Source organism: Peromyscus californicus, unplaced genomic scaffold, assembly GCF_007827085.1.
Source record: "Peromyscus californicus insignis strain IS unplaced genomic scaffold, ASM782708v3 Scaffold_18__1_contigs__length_77618521, whole genome shotgun sequence".
Taxonomy (NCBI): domain Eukaryota; kingdom Metazoa; phylum Chordata; class Mammalia; order Rodentia; family Cricetidae; genus Peromyscus; species Peromyscus californicus.
Window position 1 is genome coordinate 70,963,209 of NW_026294480.1, and position 21,926 is coordinate 70,985,134.

At 41.8% G+C, this 21,926-nt stretch overlaps 1 protein-coding gene across 1 annotated transcript in view; it reads left to right on the plus strand.

Moving 5' to 3' along the window:
- Window positions 1–21,926, plus strand: part of Polr3g (RNA polymerase III subunit G) — a 35,086-nt gene that overhangs the window by 8,905 nt on the left and 4,255 nt on the right. Inside the window, exons 2-7 of the mRNA XM_052743668.1 lie at window positions 1,641–1,790; window positions 4,648–4,777; window positions 11,664–11,723; window positions 14,313–14,363; window positions 15,213–15,295; window positions 20,437–20,583. Coding sequence (XP_052599628.1) covers window positions 1,674–1,790; window positions 4,648–4,777; window positions 11,664–11,723; window positions 14,313–14,363; window positions 15,213–15,295; window positions 20,437–20,583 — 588 coding nt within the window. The 5' untranslated portion in view covers window positions 1,641–1,673. The remainder of the gene's footprint in view (window positions 1–1,640; window positions 1,791–4,647; window positions 4,778–11,663; window positions 11,724–14,312; window positions 14,364–15,212; window positions 15,296–20,436; window positions 20,584–21,926) is intronic.

Here is a 21,926-nt window from a genome sequence, read left to right on the forward strand (position 1 = left end):
CCCCAATACCTGGCTCCAGGTTTTAATTCTAAGACTAATTAGGACTTGTGCCACACTTCAGTAACAAGGCTGCAGTGATACCCCTGCAGGCGAGGGCTTATTACATATTGCATTTTTAATAAATTTTTGGTTGTTCATTCAGAAACCTTTTATTATTGCCAAGTTTTTTGGACACCCACAGTTCTACAATCCCATACAAGATCATAACCCACAGTTTAAGAATCTGGCCTTTGCATGGTAGTGGTACATGTCTCTCACCTCAATGCTGGGGAATGGAGAAAAGTAGATCATTGGAATTTATAGACTAGCCAGTCTCAAGCTCAGGTTCTGTGAGAGATCTTGTTTCAAATAAGGTAGAGAAGCAGTTAAGTGAGATGTCCAGTGGTGATGTCAACCTCCTTCTCCACACATGCCTTCTTAGGAGAATGCACCACACACACACACACACACACACACACACACACACACACACACACACTCCTTCTCTTCCTCCTCCTCCTCCTCCTCCTCCTCCTCCTCCTCCTCCTCCTCCTCCTCTTTATCTGAGATCCAGTTATCAAGCCATAGAGAGGGGGGGAATTCTGTCAGTTGGCTGAGTATTTCAAGCAGCATCTCAAAGAAGACAGAGTCAGCTCTGTCCTGAGGACCTGGGTGAAGGAGTGCCTTTCATCTTCATCTCTACATAGTGATGGCATGTTAACAGTTTACTGTCTTGATCACATTTCTTTTTAATTAAATTTTTTTCATACAATATATTCTAATGACACTTTCTTCTCCTCCAGCTCCTGCTAGATCCTCTCCACACACCCAACTCCACGCCCTTTCTTTCTCTCTCTCTCTTTTTCGAGACAGGGTTTCACTATGCAGTCCTGTCTGTCTTAGATCTCACTCTGTAGACCAGGCTGGCCTGGAACTCACAGGGATCTGCCTGACTCTGCCTCCCAAGTGCTGGGATTAAAGACGCACTGCCCTGGCTCTCTCTCTCTCTTTAAAGAAAACAAAAACAAGAAGCACACACACAAAACCCTTCACAAAAACAGAAACCAAATATGCAAGCAAAAACCAGTTAAACAAATTCCACAAAGCAATATGAAACAAATATTCTTTAAAAAAAATATTACCATTGAGTTCATTTAGTGTTGTCCAGCTACTCCTGGACATGGAGCCCAGGAGTATTTGTTGGTAATGTATCTAGTGAGACTCCATTGGAGAAAACTAATTTTTCCTTTGCAAGCTTGTATCAAATGTATTGTTTCAATGAGTTCCTGGTTAGGCGTGCCCCACCCCCCCATCTACTTGGTTTCTTTGTTACGAGTGAAGCTTGTGTCTTCTTCCCTCTCTCCGTGCTGGGACTCTGTCTAGTTTGAACCTGTGCAGGCCCTGTGTGTGCTGCTACAGTCTCTCTGAGTTCATATTTTCATCAGTCCTGTTGTGCCTGAAAAACACTTTTTCCTTGGAGTCATCCATCCCCGTGGGCTCTTCTAATCTTTCTGCTTACTCTTCTGCCTAGATCCCTGAACCCAGTTCAAAAAGTATTTTAAATCAACCACGCTATATAAAGGCTGTACATTTTGCTTTAAAATGCTTGTTTTCTCTGGTGTGTGATTCAGGAAGTCTTACCGTTTAACCCTGTCTTCCAGGGATTGTCCACACTCCTGCTGCAGTCGGTTCCGATGGCTGGTAATAAAGGAAGAGGACGTTCTACCTATACCTTTAATATTGAGGCTGTTGGCTTCAGCCGCGGGGATAAGTTGCCTGATGTTGTGCTGAAGCCCCCACCGCTGTTCCCTGTAAGTTCCTGACAGCTCAGTTTTCATAATGTATTTCTGCATGGTTTCGGGGTTTAGGGCTTGAATACATGGTTCTATCAAGATATCCTCATGTCTAAGAATAAAAGACCATGTGGCCTCTACCTTGTTCTCAAACAACTGGTTATTTTCAGAATCTGCCTGAGTTTTCAGACTGATTTCTTAAAATACAGAGAACAGAACTATATATGCCTTTCTACAAACAAGTACTGTGTGAACTAAGAATTATTTGAAATCCTTGTGTCTTCTACTGATGTTATTAATGTATTCTGATTGCCAAAATAATATTTTAAGTAGCTTTATGATGTCCCCTGATGTACCCAGTGATTTTCTTCATATTTTATATTTATAGAAAATAGTTTTGCTCCTTATACCACTTCTGTCTCATTCAAGTTTATTGCTCAGTCCCTTCGGATTTTGTTAATTTTTCAGAACAGAAACATTTCTGCTACATTAGGGATTGCTTCTAAACTTATGGACATAAGGCTGATGTTTCAATTGAAAACAGTAGCTTACATTTCCGGATGGGTATATGCTGCTGCTCAAAGCTGATCATGGATACAAGGTCCTCTGAATTAATTCCCTGCATTCACTGTTCCTATTTCAGATGAAGAAGTCCTTTGTTGAAGGACTTGTGGCCGTAGAGAACCCTGGACAGATGAATCCTTGTTCTAGACACTCACATAAAGAAATTATATTTTTTTAAAAAAATTATATATTTTGGATGTTTTGAGAATTTTATGCAGGAATACTGTACTTAAATCATTTTCACTCCTCCAACTCCTCTCATGTTCTCCTCACTCCCTTTCAAACTCACGACCTCTTTTATAATTATTGTTATTACATATGTACACTTTATATGTGCAGTAATGTGTATGTAACATGTATACCCCCACACGCAGCCTACTGGGCCCATTTAGTGTTGCTCATGTGTACATGTGTTGGCTCTGAATGTGAGACATTAGACAACGTCGCGGGGAACTTGTTTTTGGAGAAAACCTTTCCCCTCTGCAGCAATTGGTTGACTGTAGCTCTTTATCTAGAGCCGGGGGCGGGGCTTTGGAATTCCCCACCCACCTGGGCACGTCACCTGCTGTTGTCATTATGCAAATCTGTTGTGACAGCCATACTTGTGATTTCAGGGATCGACTTCTATGTGTGCAGAAGACGCTGTCTCACTTCAGGTGTTCAGCTCTTCTGCCCCTTGCATCATTCCACGCTTTTGTGATGGCCTCTGAGGCTGGGTGTAGAGGTTGTGTTCTTGATGTACCAAAAGGGCACCCCACCGTCTCTTACGCTACATTTTGGCCAGTTGTGGGTCTTTGTAAGCACCTCTGTGGGCTGCAGAAAGGAGCTTCTGTGAGGAGAGCTACATTTACCTGTGGGTATAAGGATAATTGTAATTAGAATACAGTTAGGAATTGTATTTGTCTAGGGAGCTGGTAGTAGTAGGTTTTCCCTGGGGTCTAGAACCTCTTCAGCCGTGAGTAGCTGGCTGGGTTTGCAGTATCAGGGATGAATCTCCTTTTGAGTGGGCCTTACATCCAGGTGGACAGTTATTGACTACCCCCAAGTTAGAAGTGCCGCCATTGCACCATTGGGGATACTCTGCCACTGGGTCAGTCATTGTTGCTCATAGACTGTACAGCTGGGTGGGACTCCTGACTGCTTTTCTCCTTTGGCAGTTCCCACAGCACCCTCCAGCTCCACAGGAGCAAACCCACAGGGAGGAGGCTTCCAGGTGGTGTCTTTAGCGTCTTAAAGCTCTGGGAGGCAGTGAAGGGCAGTGGCTATGCCCTGTGGGAGGCATTGAGGGGCAGTGGCTATACCCTGTGGGAGGCAGTGAGGGGCAGTGGCAATAGCCTGGGGGAGGCATTGAGGGGCAGTGGCTATACCCTGTGGGAGGCAGTGAGGGGCAGTGACTATAGCCTGTATTGTTTTGGGAGTGTCTTGGACACCCTGACCAGTGACTCAACCCACACATGACACTAGAATTTTTTTAGGCTAGTGCTCTTGTGGGGAGCATTATTATCCTGCATACTGTAACTCTGTTTAAGCTATATATATGAACACACACACACACACACACACACACACACACACACACACACACACATATACACAAGCTTATAAATAATGTTCCCTATGGCTTTTGTACACATCCTTGGTGTGATTTATCTCTCCTTCCTCCCTCTCCCTCTGTAGTACCTTCCTTCTCCTACCTACATCCTCAGGATGTAAGTTCTGTTGCCTAGTACACAGTAGTTGCTCAAGAAATAGTTTTGAATGCCTAAGTAGATTCAGAACCCACCTTTGGAAATATACTGTATCTGTACCCTCTCCAACCATATGCATCTTTGCCATGTATGCTGGGAGCCCACTTCTTAATGAATATACACATATGATCATATATTCATACAGCACATGCATATAAATATTGTATGTGTGGAATCTTTTTCCCACCTCTAAAATGAGAGTAAAGAAGGAAATGGGCTAAAAAGTTAGATTATAGAAGTTCAACATCTTTATCATTTTATTTTCTTTAAAATTTTTAGACAGTTTTACATTGCAGCCTGTGCTGTCCTGGAACTCACTCTATACCCCAGGATGGCCCTGAGTTGGAAGCTTTGAGTTGGGAGCCATAGCCTCCCAAGCGCTGAGATTACAGGAGTGGGCAACCTTACCTGTCTGGAAGATCAGTAGCTTTTGAGTTGATTGTCAAGTTGAGTGCTCATGCGGCATAATCTTTCCATAAAAGCATCATTGTCTAGAATGTGGATAAAAGAAATACCCAAATTCTCAATTTATTTAAACAGACTTTGTCTCTTAATGTAACTAGGACACCGATTACAAGCCAGTGCCCCTGAAAACAGGAGAAGATGAGGATTACATGCTGGCCTTGAAGCAGGAGCTGAGGGAGACAGTGAAGCGAATGCCTTATTTTATTGAGACCCCTGAAGAGAAACAAGGTGTGTATTGGGCTCTTCGTGAGGCAGCTTGGTGCTAACAGATGAGGCAGGGTATGCAACCAGCTTGAGAAAATTACTTATCAGAAATGTCAAAAGGACAAACATTCATATTTTATTGTATCTTTTTCTTCCATGAGTTTCTCTTTGCAAGCTTACTCATACTTTGTATCTTCCCTTTATAATGCAATAATATATTAGTCTTTTAAAATATTCTTAGTAGTCTTAGAAGATATAACCTTATGGTTATGTTATTCCATTATGTGGATAAAACACTAATTATCACTAATTTCCTGCTGATGAATAGAGTGCTTTTTCCATTTTTTTTTCTTAGGTATGCAATGCTGTGATTATTGCCACTATACATAACCTTTTACTGGATGCCCTGATTGCTGACAGTTTAGGCTAAAAAACATCAAAAACCCTGATTTTCAGTTTATTCCTTATATTCGGATGACATAAAATATAAAGTATGTGTTTATTCTTGATGTTGAGGCAGAGGAAGAATTACACTTTGAGAAGGGTTGGCCGTCCCCGGCTGGAAGGAGAAGTGGTTTTAGAGGAAGTGAGCCTCTCATGAGCAGTTCTTAAGTACAATAAAAATGTATTGATTGTTAGAGAGATCAATATCATCTTTGAGTTCTTAAAACAGCATCATTAAAACATGAGAAATTTGTATAGTATCGGCTCGTGCCATTAGTATTAAAGCTGTTCTTTTTTTTTCTTTCTAAGAGACATACATTGGCTGCGTCAAAAAGGATGCTGGGCAGTGGTGGTGCACGCCTTTAATCCCAGCACTCGGGAGGCAGAGCCAGGCGCATCTCTGTGAGTTCGAGGCCAGCCTGGGCTACCAAGTGAGTCCCAGGAAAGGCGCAAAGCTACACAGAGAAACCCTGTCTCGAAAAACCAAAAAAAAAAAAAAAAAAAGGAAGTGTATAGATGATGTTATTACATGTGTTTATAACAAGCATGTTGAACAGGTTTAATCTTGATGACTTATCTGTTTGAGCGTATATAATGGTTTGATTAATTTTACCTCAATAATAGAGGTTTTTTTTTTACTTTCTTGATTCTGTTGCATATTTTTGTCTGGTTTTAAAAATAAAATAAAATTTTATATATTTTTAAAAAGAACTAATAAATACCTATTTTTATTTTAAAAATCAACCATACATGGTATACTTTAATCCTATTAAAATCTGATTTTTCTTTAGATAGGAGACTTGTTGAGCTAATGGAATGTGTTTATTAAAATGCATGTCTAACTGAAAAGTATCAGCTCATTCAAGCAGTTACGTGAGTGTTTTAGGTAGGGTCATTGTTTTAGTTACTATTCTATTGCTGTGAGGAGACACACCAGGAGCAAGGCAACTTTTATGAGAAAACATTTAATTTTGGGGGTTTGCTTACAGATTCAGAGAGTTAGGTCATGATCAGTATGGTGGCAGGCAGACATGGTGCTGGAGTAGTAGCTGAGAGCTCACATCTGATCTGAAAGTTGCAGGCAGAGGGAGAGCTGGAGTGGGCTTTTGAAACCTCAGAGCCCACCCCCAGTGATACACCTCCTCCTCCAGCTAGGCCACAACTCCTCATCCTTTGCAGAGTTCCACTAACTGGAGACCGAGCCTTCAAACACGTGGGCCTATCACTCAAACCACCACAGTCATTAGGAACTGGTTATTAGTCTGTGGGAGTAAATGGTTTGAATCAGGATCAAGGGAGTACTTTGTCCTTAGTAACTATGTAATAAAATATAAAAAGATATGTGCTTACTTGCTTAATCTCATATGAAAATTCTTATATATAGGATTTTCCAAACTGATAGAAGTAGAAACTCTTCACATCGTCCTATCCGTTCCTCTTTCCTGATGTATGTTTTAAAAAGCACTGTGGTTCAAATAGTTTTAAATAAGGTGCATGCATTCATATGTATGTGTAGGAACACACACAGCACAGCAGCCTCCTCTCTCTATTCATGGGTAATATGTTCCAGGACATACCCACAAAGGATGCCTGAACCACAGATAGTACCTAACTCTGTGTACCAACACTGTGGTACTGTCGTTGATAACTGACGTGTGACATAGGCATGCTGGACAAAGGCATGAGTCATACAGCATACTGTGCATCTGTAGACAGACTTTTCTTTCCCACCCACCAGTTCCCAAATAGCCGATGTGGAGACTTAATATTAATTATAAATGCTCAGCCAATAGCTCAGGTTTATTACTATTTATCTCTTATAATTTAAGTTAACCCATTTCTGTTATCTACATCCTGCCACATGGCGTTACCTCTCTTTCATCTTGCACCCCCTGTTTCCTCTCTGTGTCTCCTCTGACTCTGCCCTTCTTCCCAGTGCCCAAGTCTGGTTTTCCAGCGTAACCTTATACTGTCCAGCTATTGGCCAGTCAGCTATTGGCCAATCACAGCGTAATTTACACAGTGTACAGGATTATCCCACAGCATGCATCTCTTAGTTTTCCTTTTTTTTTTTTTTTTTGGTTTTTCAAGACAGGGTTTCTCTCTGTAGTTTTGCGCCTTTCCTGGAACTCACTTTGTAGACCAGGCTGGCCTGGAACTCACAGAGATCCGCCTGGCTCTGCCTCCCAAGTGCTGGGATTAAAGGCGTGCGCCATCGCTGCCCGGCTAGTTTTCCTTTTATGTCAACCAAACTATTACATCAGAGATTATTTTTGTGCATTTTGTTATGTTTGTTTGTTTGAAATAGGGTCTCGCTATGTATCTCTGATATCCTTGGAACTTACTGTGTTGACCAAGATGGCCTCAAACCACAGAACTCTACCTACCTCTTCCTTCCAAGTTCTGGAATTAAAGATATGCACCACCATATCTGACTTACATCAGTTTTTAAGAAAATATGAAATGTTTGCAGAAACTTTCATCTTTTTATTTTAACACTCATTGAATAACATTTAGAATTCAAAATTTTGCTTTCTCCTTGTAAAATGCCAAAGGAAGAAAAGTTACAGAGGAAGATGTTTTACAATAATTAGTCATGAATCAGAATAAATAAATAAATAAATAAATAAATGCACAGAGGGGTGGAAGCTCCTTACCCCCTGATGGTAGGCAAAGTGTATGATCAAAGTGACTGAGTCCCCAGATAACAAGACCTTGGGTGGATTATCTCAGATATAAAAATCAATGAATATACAAATTTAATTCTTAGGAATTAAAAAGAAAGTATGCCTTCCTTATGCAGTAAATCTTTGAGAAGGATATCATCAGAAAATTTATAGTAATTTGATACCTTGTTTGCTAAAATACATGTGACCATGTTTTTTTATTTTTGATATTTATGCACTGAAATTTATCCTCTATGATTTGTAAATGGAGAAATACTGAAGCCAAACCAAAGACAGAGACAGTGTGCAAACAGAAGTAGATTATATAGAATTTTAAAAATTACTGGTCACTCATGCTTGTCATTTTATGTAAAAAAAAAAAAAGAAAAACAGGAGACAAGCCATTCCTATTCAGCAAAAGTGTGAGTCATCAAAGTTTTGTTTTGTTTTATTTTGTTGGTTTTTTGAGACAGGATTCTTTGTGCAATAGTCCTTGCTGTCCTGGAACTCACTTTGTAGCCCAGGCTGGCCTCAAACTCAGAGATCCACCTGCCTCTGCCTCCCGAGTGTTGGGATTAAAGGCATGCACCACCACCGCCTGGCTGCCAGTTTTTTATTTTATTTTATTCATTTACTTGTCTCAGGTTTTACAAACTAAAGAACAAACTCTGGGTCTTGCATATGCTGGGCAAGTGTCGTACCCCTAAGCGTCCCCGGCCTCATGAAGTATTTTTTTTTTAAATACTGAATTTTAATTATGGAAGTATAAGAGCTAAAAATACAGGTGATGATTTTGCAGAATCTATCAGAAATCCATCTGGAATCATTTAGATGATGTAAACATGAGAAAAGAACCACAAGCAATACATTTAAACTCATTAAAATATGTGTTTGAATTCTGAAGTCATGAGACGGGACCACGCTGCACAGTTGTCACACAGAGTCAGTGAGCTCCTATGAGCCCAGGTTGGTTGTTTCTGTGGGTTCTCTTGTAATGACCTTGACACCCCCCCCCCCACCCCCCCCCACCCCCCCCCCCCCCCCCCCCCCCCCCCCCCCCCCCCCCCCGGCTCATAAACTTTTTCCTACCTCTCTTCAACTGGACTCCCGGAGCTCGGCCCAGTGCTTGGCTGTGGACTCTGCATCTGTTTCCATCAGTTACTGGATAAAGGCTCTCTGATGACAGTTAGAGTAGTCACTAATCTGATTACAGGAGATGGCCAGTTCAGGCTACATATCCATTACTGCTAGGAGTCTTAGCTGGGGTCTCATTGTAGATTTGTGGGAGTTTCCCTTGCACTAAGTTTCTGCCAGACCCCAAAATGCCCCCCATATCAAGACATCTCTTTCGGTACTCCCCTACTTCATCTACTCCTGAACCAGATCCCCACTTGCCCCAATTCTACCCAGGAGATCTCTTCTATTTCCCCTTCCTAGGGAAATCTATGAGTCCCCATCCCTGCTTAGGCCCTCATTGCTACCTAGCTTCTCTGGGGCTGTAGATTGTAGCATGGTTATCCTTTACTGTATAGCTAATATCCGTTTATGAATGAGTACATACCATGTTTGTCTTTCTGGGTCTGGGTTACTTCACTCAGGATGATTTGCCTTCAGATTTCCTGATGTCATTGTTTTTAACTGCTGAGTAATACTCCATTGTGTAAATAAATGTACCACATTTTCTTTATCCATTTTTTGGTTGAGGGGCATCTAGGTTGTTTCCAGATTCTGGCTATTATGAATAAAGCTGCTATGAACATAGTTGGGTAATGTGCTTGTGGTATGATTGAGCATCCTTTGGGTATATACTCAAGAGTGGTACAGCTGGGTCTTGAGGTAGATTGATTCCCAATTTCCTGAGAAACTACCATACCAATTTCCAAAGTGGCTATACAAGTTTGCACTCCCACCAGTGATTGAGGAGTGTTCCCCTTACTCTACATCCTCTCCAATATCAGTGCTTTTGATCTTAGCCATTCTGACTGGTGTAAGATGGTATCTCAAAGTTGTGTTAATTTGCATTTCCCCTGATGGCTAAGGATGTTGAACATTTCTTTAAATGTATCTCACCATTTGAGATTCTTCTACTGAGACTTCTGTTTAGATCTGTACCCCATTTTTTAATTGGATTGTTTAGATTAAATTTTTATACGATATATTTTGATTGTTTTCTTCTTCCCCAACTCCTCCCAGCTCCTCCCTACCTCTCTACCTTCCCCAGTTTGTTCTTTCTCTTTCTCCCTCTCAAATCCCCTCCACAACCAAGAAACCAAACCAAAACAAAACAAAAAAGACAAGAAACAAACAAACAAAAAACTCCCACAAAGACACAAAAAGAAAAATCATAACAAACAGATGAAAGATCACTAAGACCGAAATGTTAAAACCAAACTGTAAGCACACAAAAGTACCAATGAGTCCATTTTGTTTTGGTGAACTACTCCTGGGCATGGGCCTGCCTTGGAGTGTGGTTGATACACCTAGTGAGACTCCACAGGAGAAAACTGACTTCTCCCTTGGCCAGTGGGTAGCAATTGCAAACATTTTCTTGGTTAGGGCAGGATCCTCTGTCCACTTCCCACTCTTGGGCCTGGAACCCCATGTGTCTTGAACCTGTGTAGACCTTGTGTGTGCAGCCTCAGTCTCTGTGAGTCCGTATGTACATCAGCCCTGTTCTGTCTGGAAGACACTGTTTGCTTGGAGTCATCCGTCACCTCTGGTTCTTCCAATTGTCCTGCCTCCTCTTCCTTATCTTTATTTGAGACTGAGGGGAGGAGTTTGCCAAAGACATCCCATTCAGGACTGAGTGCTCCACTGTGTGTGTGTGTGTGTGTGTGTGTGTGTGTGTGTGTGTGTGTGTGTGTGTCTCTCCCATTTGTACATTGTCCAGTTATGGGTCTCTGCTAATATATTGACTTCAAGAAGAGCCTCTCTGATGGTGGCGGAGTGAGGCACTGATCTATGGGTGTAGCAGTATGTCATGACGAGTCATTCGATTGCTATCTGAGCCCCTTTCACGGTGAGCCGTGCTTTCAGATGTCTGTGCTTTGGTTCTGTTTTCCAAGTTGTGTTGCTTGTGGAAAGGGCAAGGGTTTTATCAGGGTTGCCTGGCAAAGCTGACAAACTAGAAGCAAGACACAGCCGTGGCTCTGCTGATCCTGGCGCGTTCAGGTGCTATCTGTGTGTAGCCTGCGCGCATCACCACATCTGTAGAGCTTTCAGTGGTTTGTAGAAGGCTTACAGCTGACACACTGTATTCCCCAAACAGGTAACCTCTCACCACACTCAGCTTCCCTACCTCTGTTCTTCTTCCCAGTTGTGAAAAGTTGCCCGTTGAGGAACCTCACAAACTGATTATGTGTATATGAACTGCTAGAGGTGAGCCATCAGCCCTCCGTTCCACTAAGGTATTGATATACCACAGTTAGACTGAGTTAAAAGATCGGAGACTGGAGGCTAGTTGCACAAGAACATAGAAAACCCTGAGTAGATCTCTCTACCTTGGTGTGGAGGTGGCTTCCTGACTCTGAACCTTTGTGATGTCCTCACAGGCTAGGCGGGCTGTCTCATTCTGAGACAGGTTCAAGGCTGATGTTTCTGTTAGCCCACCCTTGCGCTTGCCGTATTTGAAACCGTGTTACTCCAACTGAGCTGGTCAACGGTGGTTCCATTACATACGTTGTACACAAATGTAGGAAATATATGAGAATAAAAGACGTTATCTAGGGATTAAGTTATTTTAAAGAATGGCTTGTGTTCTTATGTTTCTGATGAGTGCTTTTTTTCTTTTTCCCCCCTAGATGATATTGAAAGGTATAGTAAAAGATATATGAAGATAGACAAAGAAGAATGGATACCAGGTACTGTAAAACAGGCCATGTTAAAATACTTTTTAAAAAGCTTCATCTTAGTTTTATTTATGTATGTGTTCATGTGTGTCTAGGCCATGTTTGTGAGGGTACCATGGAGACCAGGAGTGAGATCCCCTGGAGCTGGTGTCACTGGAGCTCATGGGTGGTTGTGAGCTCCCTGCTGTGGCTTGAAACTGAACTTTTGATGGGAAGCAAGTGCTCTGAACCTCTGAGCCATCTCTCCAGCCCCTTAAAGTGCTTCTTAAAGACCACCTTCTCCGTCACATACCACAAAAAATATATTAGGCTCTTAGGTGTTTTCTTTGTTTAAACTATAGGAAAGTAGAGTCTTCTTTTCCTTCCTGTAATTAATTAGTAATGAAAATCATTTAGAAACTAAGAAAAGATTTTTATACTGTAACAAGAATGTCTTGGGCTGGGCGGTGGCAGCTCACGCCTTTGATCCCAGCACTCAGGAGGCAGAGGCAGGTGGATCTCCGTGAGTTCCAGGCCAGCCTGGTCTACAAAGTGAGTTCCAGGAAAGGCACCAAAACTACACAGAGAAACCCTGTCTCAAAAAAAAAGTCTAAAAGTGTGTTTTGTAGTTGTGTATATATATATATATATATATATATATATATAGAGAGAGAGAGAGAGAGAGAGAGAGAGAGAGAGAGAGAGGAGAGATAGTGTGTATGTTATACGTATAAAATATATGCTATATATGTAGTATACACACACACACACACACACACACACACACACACACATGTATGTTCCTGATTGATTTTTAGAGTTTTCTTTTTGTTTGTTTGTTGAGACACCATTTACTGTATATAGTCCATGACAGCCTAGAACTCCTGATCCTCCTGCCTCAGCTTCCTGAGTGCTCTGACTGTAGTGCTCTGCTACACCAGGCCATTCTTTTAGATTTTAGGCTTTTGCTCTGTTTTGTTGACAGGGTCTTGTGTATCCTAGGCTGACCTTTGACCCTTCTGTGTCCCCCACTGGCCTGCTTTATCACACCCAGTCCTATGTGGTGCTGGATGTTGAATTTAGGGTTTCTCCGTGGTATGCGAATACTCTTATCAACTGAGGTGCATCCCCAACCCTGGATTTGAGACTTTCTAAGGAGAAAGTAAATGCCCAACTTGAAGGATATTTTAATCAAGCTCGTGAGTCTTTTCTGTTATTCGAGGAGACATAGGCAGTAAGTTTTAGCTGCTCACATACTGTTTTAATAGAAACATACCCAACAGCTTGTGTTAGCATTCAGAAGTATTACAATCGACAGGACGGCTTTAGAGGAAGCATCATTCAACCAGTTTATTTTGTAAACAGAAACGGAATAGCCATCAGGTCTCTTGAAAGCGGAGCTGTCCGTCAGGCTGTCCTCCTTTTGAGTCTCTGACAGCCATGGTCATAGGAACGGCCCTTCGGAAGATGGGCGGACGTCATCAGCTCCATCATCACCTTCCCAGGGTGGAGTGCCTGCTCTTCCTGGTTGATCTTATGCTGTGGGATGAGGGTGCGGCCCTCTCCCAAGTCATTCTTTTTACATGCTTTCTCGTGATCTCAGTACTTTGAAACTAAAATATATTCAAAGCAAAATTTATCACTGCGGGTAAAATGATGAACGTTTGCACAAAGAACACTGGCATTCCTTTATTACCAGCCAATATCTTTAAATCTTTTTTGAATATTTTAAATTTTTTAATTTATGTGTTTGTGTTGTGTGCACATGTGTATGTGTGTGTGTTTACACCACATGTGTATAGGTGCCTTAGGAGGCCAGAAGAGGGCATCAGATCTCCTGGAGCTGGGGTTACATATGGCTGTAGCCCCCTAACATGGGAGCTGGAGACTAAACTCAGGTCCTCTGGAAAAACAGGAAGTGCTCTTACCACCGAGCCATCCCTCTGGCCCCTTTCAATCTGTATTTACATAGTTTCAGTTTTATATTATCTGTATTATTAAAAACTAAAAATGGGGGCAAGGATTTTAGAATGCTTGCCTAGCATATATGAGGCCCTATGAGACCCCAAGTTCAATTCCTAGAACCCTCCACAAATTAAAAGAAAGTAAATAATTCAAGGAATTGTTTAGTTAGTGCAACTGAAAGTCATTTATTGGAGAGAATTTACATATTCACAACTACTAATATTTTTAATTGAAATTTTTCAAATAATTATTGAAATTATTTTATGTTATATATATTGGGTTTGATTACATCCCTTAACTTTTGAAAAACATTGTTACATAATATATAGCAACAGACAACTTACAAAATACAAAGTAGCCAAATAATATTTAACAGAAACAGTTGTCATCCTGATCTTGACATCCATAAGGAATTTCCAGAAGACTTCTTTCCATGACACTGTATTGCAACATTTCTCTTTTATTGCAGTTTGATGAGCTCTCTTTCTTTGCAGGAGACACTGCGCATTCTCTCTGTGTTTGTTGGGTTCCAGGCTGTACAATCAGACACTAAGAGATGCTGCAGTCTTTGCATGAGCAGCTGCCATGGTGTTCTGAATTAGGTCCAGAGCCACCAAGGACACTAAGACTTTTCTACTCTTTCTTTTGTACACACAGACTGGAGAAGACTTCCAAGAGAGATAATGCCAAGGAAAAAGCGCAAAAAAGGTACGTTGACCAACTCGACTGTTGTCCAGGGTGGAAACGATTACTGCTGAAACTCTGTCAATGCAGAAGTCAGCCTGAAGTTATCCTCAGTATTGTAGAATCTTTTTCCTGAATAATGTCTGGCATTTGCATTATTTTACTGGAGCTTGGTTGCTATTGACGTTTTTGAACCTTCTATTTTCTTGAATTAATCTCATTGACAGTTGTTTGATTTCGCCAAAGAACTGTGATCATTCCTCTTCATCATGAAAAAAAAATTTATAGTTTATAAAAACTTGTTGGTACTGGCAGATTCTTATATGAAATAATCCTCTATTCCCTGCTGTTTTAGAATAACCCGAAAATGAAATATTTTGCTTTGAGTAAACCAATTACAGGTCCTAAAGCTGTTGAAACATTTCCTTTCGCGTATGTGAGGTGGCAAGTAAAGCATTTTGATCTTCCCTGTGAAGACAGGTCTCGTGCCCATCGAGCACAAGCTCTGTTCACTTCACAGCTGCTAGGTGCTGGCTCGGTTACGTGGACTCCCCTGAGGCGTGATGGAGAAGCCCTGGCAGGACCTCTACTTGTTATTCTGGCACTTCAGTCTGACATCACCTTATAGCAGATTTTCTCTCTAATGATATTAATTGTGAGACTGATGTTTCAGTACTTGGTTAACATATACCTGGTTGTAGTCGTTAAAAGTATCGTGTGAAGTGATTATATTTGTTTCCAGCTCGGTGAGGTGCGGTGATTTTGTGGGAGGAGCTTAATTTACGAAATAACATAGGTGCCTGGTAGGGGGAGAGCTCGGGGACCCAGCTGTTCCTCTGGAATATCGGTTAACAGCTGGTTGTTTCGTTGCAGCGGATCCGAAATCCAAAACGGCCAAAGCTGCAGACAGAGGTCCTTCACTCACTAATTCTGCAGATGTGTTGAAAAAAATTGAGGTAAGGTTATAATTACAAACATGAACTGGAAAAATATCAAAGGCTACCAAACTCCCCCAAGTGCCTGCCTTGAGGAGACTTCTATCAGAGTCCAGAACAGATGCACAATGACTAAGGATTCTAATCTGAGGGATATAAAATGAATCTTAAGCACACTGAGTTCTTTAGTCTATTCACTTTATTCTTCTAAGTCAAGTCTATCCACACAGTTTCTTTTATGTTCTCATAGTTAGCTCCTTTCAGTCCCTCCTGTTCTCAGTCCCTTCTGCTGTTCTCCCATCTCTATCTAGTTCTTTCCATCTCCGTCCTCATCTTTGTTCTTCTCCATCAATCCTCCCAGTGCTCTCGGAGAACCAGTATATAGACCCACACAGTAATTCTTTGGTAAAGCAATGCGAGGCTTGAAGTTTTCAGGGTCATAGAGAGAGGTGATAAGGATCCACACATAAAGCAATAAATGTCAGCTTCCAATTACAACCCAAAAGGGGAGTGACTAAAGGGGAGTTCTCTGGTAGGGTCAACTAAAGGCTAAGATCAATTAGGGAATCTGGGAACAGCACCTGGCTGAGGAGGAACTAAAACTTAATTTGCACAAGGAAGAAGCTTGGCACCTGTCACCTGCCTGGCCTTGACAATCTCTTTGGGTCAGTGGGAAGTAACTACCTTAACTCAGTAACTAGCAAATGGCTAAAACATCATCCCAGGAATGTGAGCAGTAAATCTCTTAAATTAGAGTGTTATGTAAATAACCCAGGGTGAAGGTAAGGAGTTTAGGATTTAATTGTTAGTGGTTCTTTTTCTCTATCTGTGGGTGTGATGAGCTAATGTTTATCTATATGCAGTTTTGTCCTTGGAAAAATGTTTCTTTGCTGAAATACTTTTGTCTGGAGAATGGCCCTGGCCAGATTTATGTTAATAAAAATAAACACAGCTGGGGACAGTTATCCAATTACTCCAAATGTATAGGGAAAGTCGTGCCCAAGAATGAGATGCAATTGTGAGATTACATGTACACATAACGTGGAGATGGCAGGGTAAATGGGGAGAATCATGGCTGTTATTGCCCAAGAAGTTTACAACTAGAGACAACCAGTTCATTCAAAAGGCAGTAATCCCATAACGCCTTGCGTGATGGTTTCCTCTAACAGAACCCTTAGTTCTGATAAGTTGACCTTCTGAACTCTAGTTGTCACTGCTGTATATACTCCATGGACTTTTGCTACCAGTGGCTCTCCATAAAAGGCCATACTTCTTCCTTTACCTTTCAGCCTTTTCTTTTTAATAATGGGGAGTTGGCAGAGGAGAGGCCAGCGCTTAAGTTAGGTGTGGAGGAGCGAGCCCCTCTGTGGTGGAGCACACATGGGCCCTTGTCTTGCCGCCTCTCCTGGGCTGCCTTTTCTTTTCTTCTTCCTTTTTAAGTACCGCCCACAACCCCAGGCCTTCCTTTTCCTGTGTCCTTAGCTCCCCCTTGTATTCGAGTGGGGCATGGGGGAGGGAGAGATCCATGAACCACTGGCATAATTAAATGGAATTCTTGAGAAACGTCCTCTTTCTCCCTTAGTCGATGTACATGTTCTGCCCCCTCCCCGCAGTGCTTTGCAGTAGATAGAGTAGACTCTATTGAGGCAAAGCTGGTATTCTGTGGAACTTATTTTTCTAGCATTAAGTAAAGTAAACAAAATTTAGGTTAGTATCTTAAAAATATGTTCTCTCATTCTTGCCCATACTGTTTATTCTTTGTTGTTAACTCCAAAAGTATGCATTTCTTACATATCCTTTCAGAAATACTTTGTGTGTCTGAGTGTTTTGGCTGCATGTATATATATATATATATATATATATACACACACATATACATACATGCATCACACGAGTGCCTGGTGTCTGTGGACATCAGAAGCAGGGTTAAGATCCCCTGGGACCGGAGTTATGAAACCTGGGTCCTCTGCTAGAGTGACAGGGCTCTTAAATGCTGAACCAAGTACCTAGCCTGAGTTCCCCCTTTTAGTAACAAAAATAATGTGTCACACTTCTGCATTTCTATTTTATTACTTAGTAAAATGTCATGAACATGGTTCCATAGCCAACTGTACAGAGCTCCCTCATTCCTTCTTTGGCAACCCTGTTAGAATGAACCATAGTTATTTAATAACTTCGTTAATCCTCTACTGAAGAATACTGTTTCTTCTAATGTTTTGCTATTATAAGTAATGCTGTGACTTTATAATAAGTATGTCCTTTCACACGAGTAGAGTAGTTTTTAGAAGAAGAGCTGTTGGGCCAATTATTTTATGTATCGTATAAACAGTTGATGATCACCGCATTGATCTCCATATACCGTGTACTCCCTTGTATTTGCATTGATGATGATGGTAATTACAGCGACACTTACTGAGGACTTGTACAGGCCAGGCAATTTGATGAGCTCTTTATGAACGCTCTGTCCTGAAGAGCATGTACGTAGCAGACAGGTAGTTGTCTTACTCCTTACAGGAGAAAATCAGCGGTTTCACGTATGCTCCTGCCGACCTCTTTGGCACATCTACTGGGTGGAAAGCTGCTAGTTTTACTGTTTTAGTTTTGTACAGTAGTTGAGCTGGATGATAATATGTCTAAAATATAAAATCTGGAAGATCAATGACGGAATAGTAATGACTGTCAGGTTAAATGAGGTGGAATTTATGGACCACAAACTCTGCCTGCCCGTAACGTTTGGAGTTCTGTAAGATGCACGTAAAGTGCTGCAGTGCTTTTTGGCTGTGGTTTCTCCTCAGGACAAACTGCTTCCTTGTTGCTTACATTTACCACCTTTTCCAGAACATTCTAAACAGAGAGATCTTAGTGTGTTTACAGTTGTAACAGAGCAATGGTTGTTTCTGGTTGTCACCAACAAAAGCAGCATCACATTTTATTATTACAGCATCTCTGGATGGAGGTAGCAAGCAGCATGAGGTTCACGAGTCTTACACGCAATCCTGTGGCAGCAAAGTGAGACACACGCCTTATTTCTGCATCACACCAGGGAGGCTCCTTGCATACATGGTGTCTGAGCTAGAAGACCTGTTCTGGGTCTGCATCTTAACTGTTTTCAAGAGGTCTATGTTATAACGGTCCTTTTCTCCTTAAACCTGTAGAGTAAGCCTAAGTAATAAAATCTCACAGAAGAGAAAACGGAGGCTACTAAGTGGGAGCTGTTAGCTTGTTGAAAAAAAATGACGTAATGACTCAGTATGTGTCCTTGACCATAGTAAAAGTCAGATACCTCTTCTAACTCAGTTCGCTGAAATGCTTCATGGGTTTGACTTGGGTGTATGTGATAAAGATAAAGATGAGGCTCTTTGCTTAAAGCTGTTTGATTTGGCAGCAATGGAAATACAGATTCTCTGGTCCTTACAGCACATTGAATGATGCTGTACTTTCAAAAATACAGGTTTGTTTTTGTTTTTATAAAACAATTTTGTTTCTAATTGTAAAATAATTAGTGGCTTTTTTTTTTTTCAGATAACAGAATATACTTTTCACAAAGTAAAATAAATAGACCGTTCCACCTCCATTATGATTGAATTTAGCTGTAGGCTTTGTTACTTATGATCTAGTTAAAATAGGAAAGAGACAATACCATATATTAATTAATATTAGTATAGCATCATATGTGTATGTATGTTTCTCAGATGTTTCAAAAGGTTGGTGAAAATTTTGTTCACTTGGAATTTTTGTACACTTGATATCATTGTAATAACTGCCAAGGCAACACGAGGTTTGTTATCAGGGTAAACTATCCTGTGAGTGTGGTCGTCTTGGTTTTAATTTGTTCTGCCTGAGTGAAGAGAACTGCCGGCAAGATAGCTTGAAATTTATTTTAAAATGGAGAGTTATGAGCTTGAGAGATGGCTCGGTAGATAAAGCATTTCCTACGCAGGCATGACTGGAGCTCCAGGCATGCACGTGCAAGCCGGGTGGGCCCGGCAGCTACCTGTGATCCCAGCGCCTGCGAGACAGAGAAGGGAGCCCTAAGGCAAGCAGAGGGCTGGCACAACTAGCCAGAACCTGTTTCAGTCAATTAAATGGGGTGCGACTGAGGAAGATATCCAATGTCAGTTTCCAGTCTCCACAGGCATGTCCACACACATGAGCACATTAATATGCCCACGTGCATTCACACACACATAGACATTCAAAATTAATTCATTTAAATTGGGTCTGTTCAGTGTGGTCTTTTCTTTGCCTTTCTTCATTTCAAATTGGAATTAAAAGAAATTTTAAAGTAAGTATTTAGGGAGTTAAAGAAGAGCTAAGTTGTAGTTTCTCTGGATGTAAAATATGTCTTCTGTTCGTGGATAATCGACGAAGTCTTAGCAATGCGGTGTCCTACACATCAATTTATTAATTACTCTTCTAATTACTGTGTTAAGACCTATCAGAAATTAGCTCTTGTGAAGCCTTAATTATGATGCAAAATGATTATTGGGCCGTCTCACAGGAACCCTGTGAAATTCTGTCCCTTATGTAAAGTGAGGGTCGTCCACCTTAGTGACCTGATAGCGACGGTGGTAAAAGTGGGTCACCTTCGTCGGGTGAAAAAGCGGCGGTACTGAGGCATTTATAAAGTTAGAATTGCGAGGTGGCAGCTTGGTGACTTTTCAAGAACCATCTGGCAGTCCAGGCCTCCCAACTCCATTTCTGTTGGAGTTCTAGAATTGCTAGAATTATTTCTAGAATTGCTCGTAACGGCTGGTGTCTTCAGTGACGTGTGTTTTAACCCCCCTTTCACAGCCTTCCAGATGTATCTATCCTGAAGAGAAATTCTTGGGCATGGGAAGTAATGAAAGACAAAGGGATGGGAAGGGGATAAGCTAAATCATGTACACATTTTAGGAGGAGGGAGGATAGGAATCATGACAGGAAAGCATTGTGGATTAGAACTCTAACCCCAGGTTAGCAAGGCCCAGTGATAAAGGAACAAAGGTGAAGAATGGCAGGGCCGTGACAGCATGGTGGCTGACCTGTCCCTGAGCACACTCAGTTTCCGAGGTGGGAGGCTGGTGGGCATGTTCATTGACCTAAAATGATCCATAACTCTTCTCTTTGGGCTGCTGGGTGTGTTACATTCCCATGGGAATTAATGGATCTCACTTCACCAGGAATTAGAACAGCGAGGGGACGGTGAGAGATCGGATGAAGAAAATGAAGAGAAGGAAGGGAGCAAAGAGAAAAACAAAGATGGTGATGGTGACGACGATGACGATGACGCAGAGCAAGAGGAGTACGATGAAGAGGAACAAGAGGAGGTAAAAGTCTGAGGGGAGCTGCTAACTATCCTCTGTAGCTAGAGTTTTCCTGCCTGGCCCACAGTCAGGACAAATCTCTCTCACCCGCCAGTCCCACAGCCACTCAGACCCGACCAAGTAAACACAGAGACTTATATTGGTTACAAACTGTATGGCCATGGCAGTCTTCTTGCTAACTGTTCTTACAGCTTAAATTAATCCATTTCTATAAATCTATACCTTGCCACGTGGCTCGTGGCTTACCGGCATCTTCACATGCTGTTTGTCATCATGGCGGCTGGCAGTGTCTCTGACTCAGCCTTCCACTTCCCAGCTTTATTCTCCTCCTCCTTGTCCCGCCTATACTTCCTGCCTAGCCACTGGCCAATCAGTGTTTTATTTATTGACCAATCAGCAGCAATCCTCAGAGATTATCTACGGTCTGTAATGTCAGTCAGCAAACAAAAGCGTGCCTGTAATCCTAGCAACTCAAGAATGAGGCGGGAGGGGTTTGAGGAGCTGGGGCTGCATGGTAAGACCCTGCCACCAAAACAGAAACCCAAGTTTGCAGACACAGAAATACATCCTTACCACTGGTATCGGCTGCTTGATGTATAAGGATAATAATACCAAATTCAAACCAGGAGATAAAAGTAACTCGAGTGACAGTTTTTGCAGGTCAGGAATCAAGAAAACTGATGAGAATAGCGCCGTTCATACTACCAACATAAACGTGTAAGGTAGCAGTTGAGGTTCTAAAGGGCTTAGGCACATACGTCTAGAAGGAAATCCCTGCAGGGCCATCATGTCTCAAGTTCCCAAGTTCCCATGGACAGAAGCAGTGTGACGGCTGCCCAAGTGTTGGTAAACTTGGTTGCTTCGCTTCATTTTTAGATACAGTGTGTCTCGTTTTTCTTCTGTTTCTTGCCCCCCTTTTTTTTTTTGGTTTTTCGAGACAGGGTTTCTCTGTGCAGCTTTGCGCCTTTCCTGGATCTTGCTCTGTAGACAAGGCTGGCCTCGAACTCACAGAGATCCACGTACCTCTGCCTCCCGAGTGCTGGAATTAAAGGCGTGCGCCACCACCGCCCGGCTTCTTGCCCCATTTTGTGCTGTCCATCATTCTCTTCTTTCTACTCTTGAGTATCCGCGTTCTTCAGGACTCTGTATTTAATGTATTGAATCTCTCCAGTTGCTGGTGTCCTTGCCCATAGTTACTTCACATCAACTGGCTCCTTTTTCTTTGTCGCTTAGCATACAGTGATTTTTACTTTGAAGTGTATGCTTGATTTCTGCTTGACCACGAGACTACGAGGATAAGAGATGATTCTCCCCTCATGGAGATTATTCTACACAGGAGACAAACA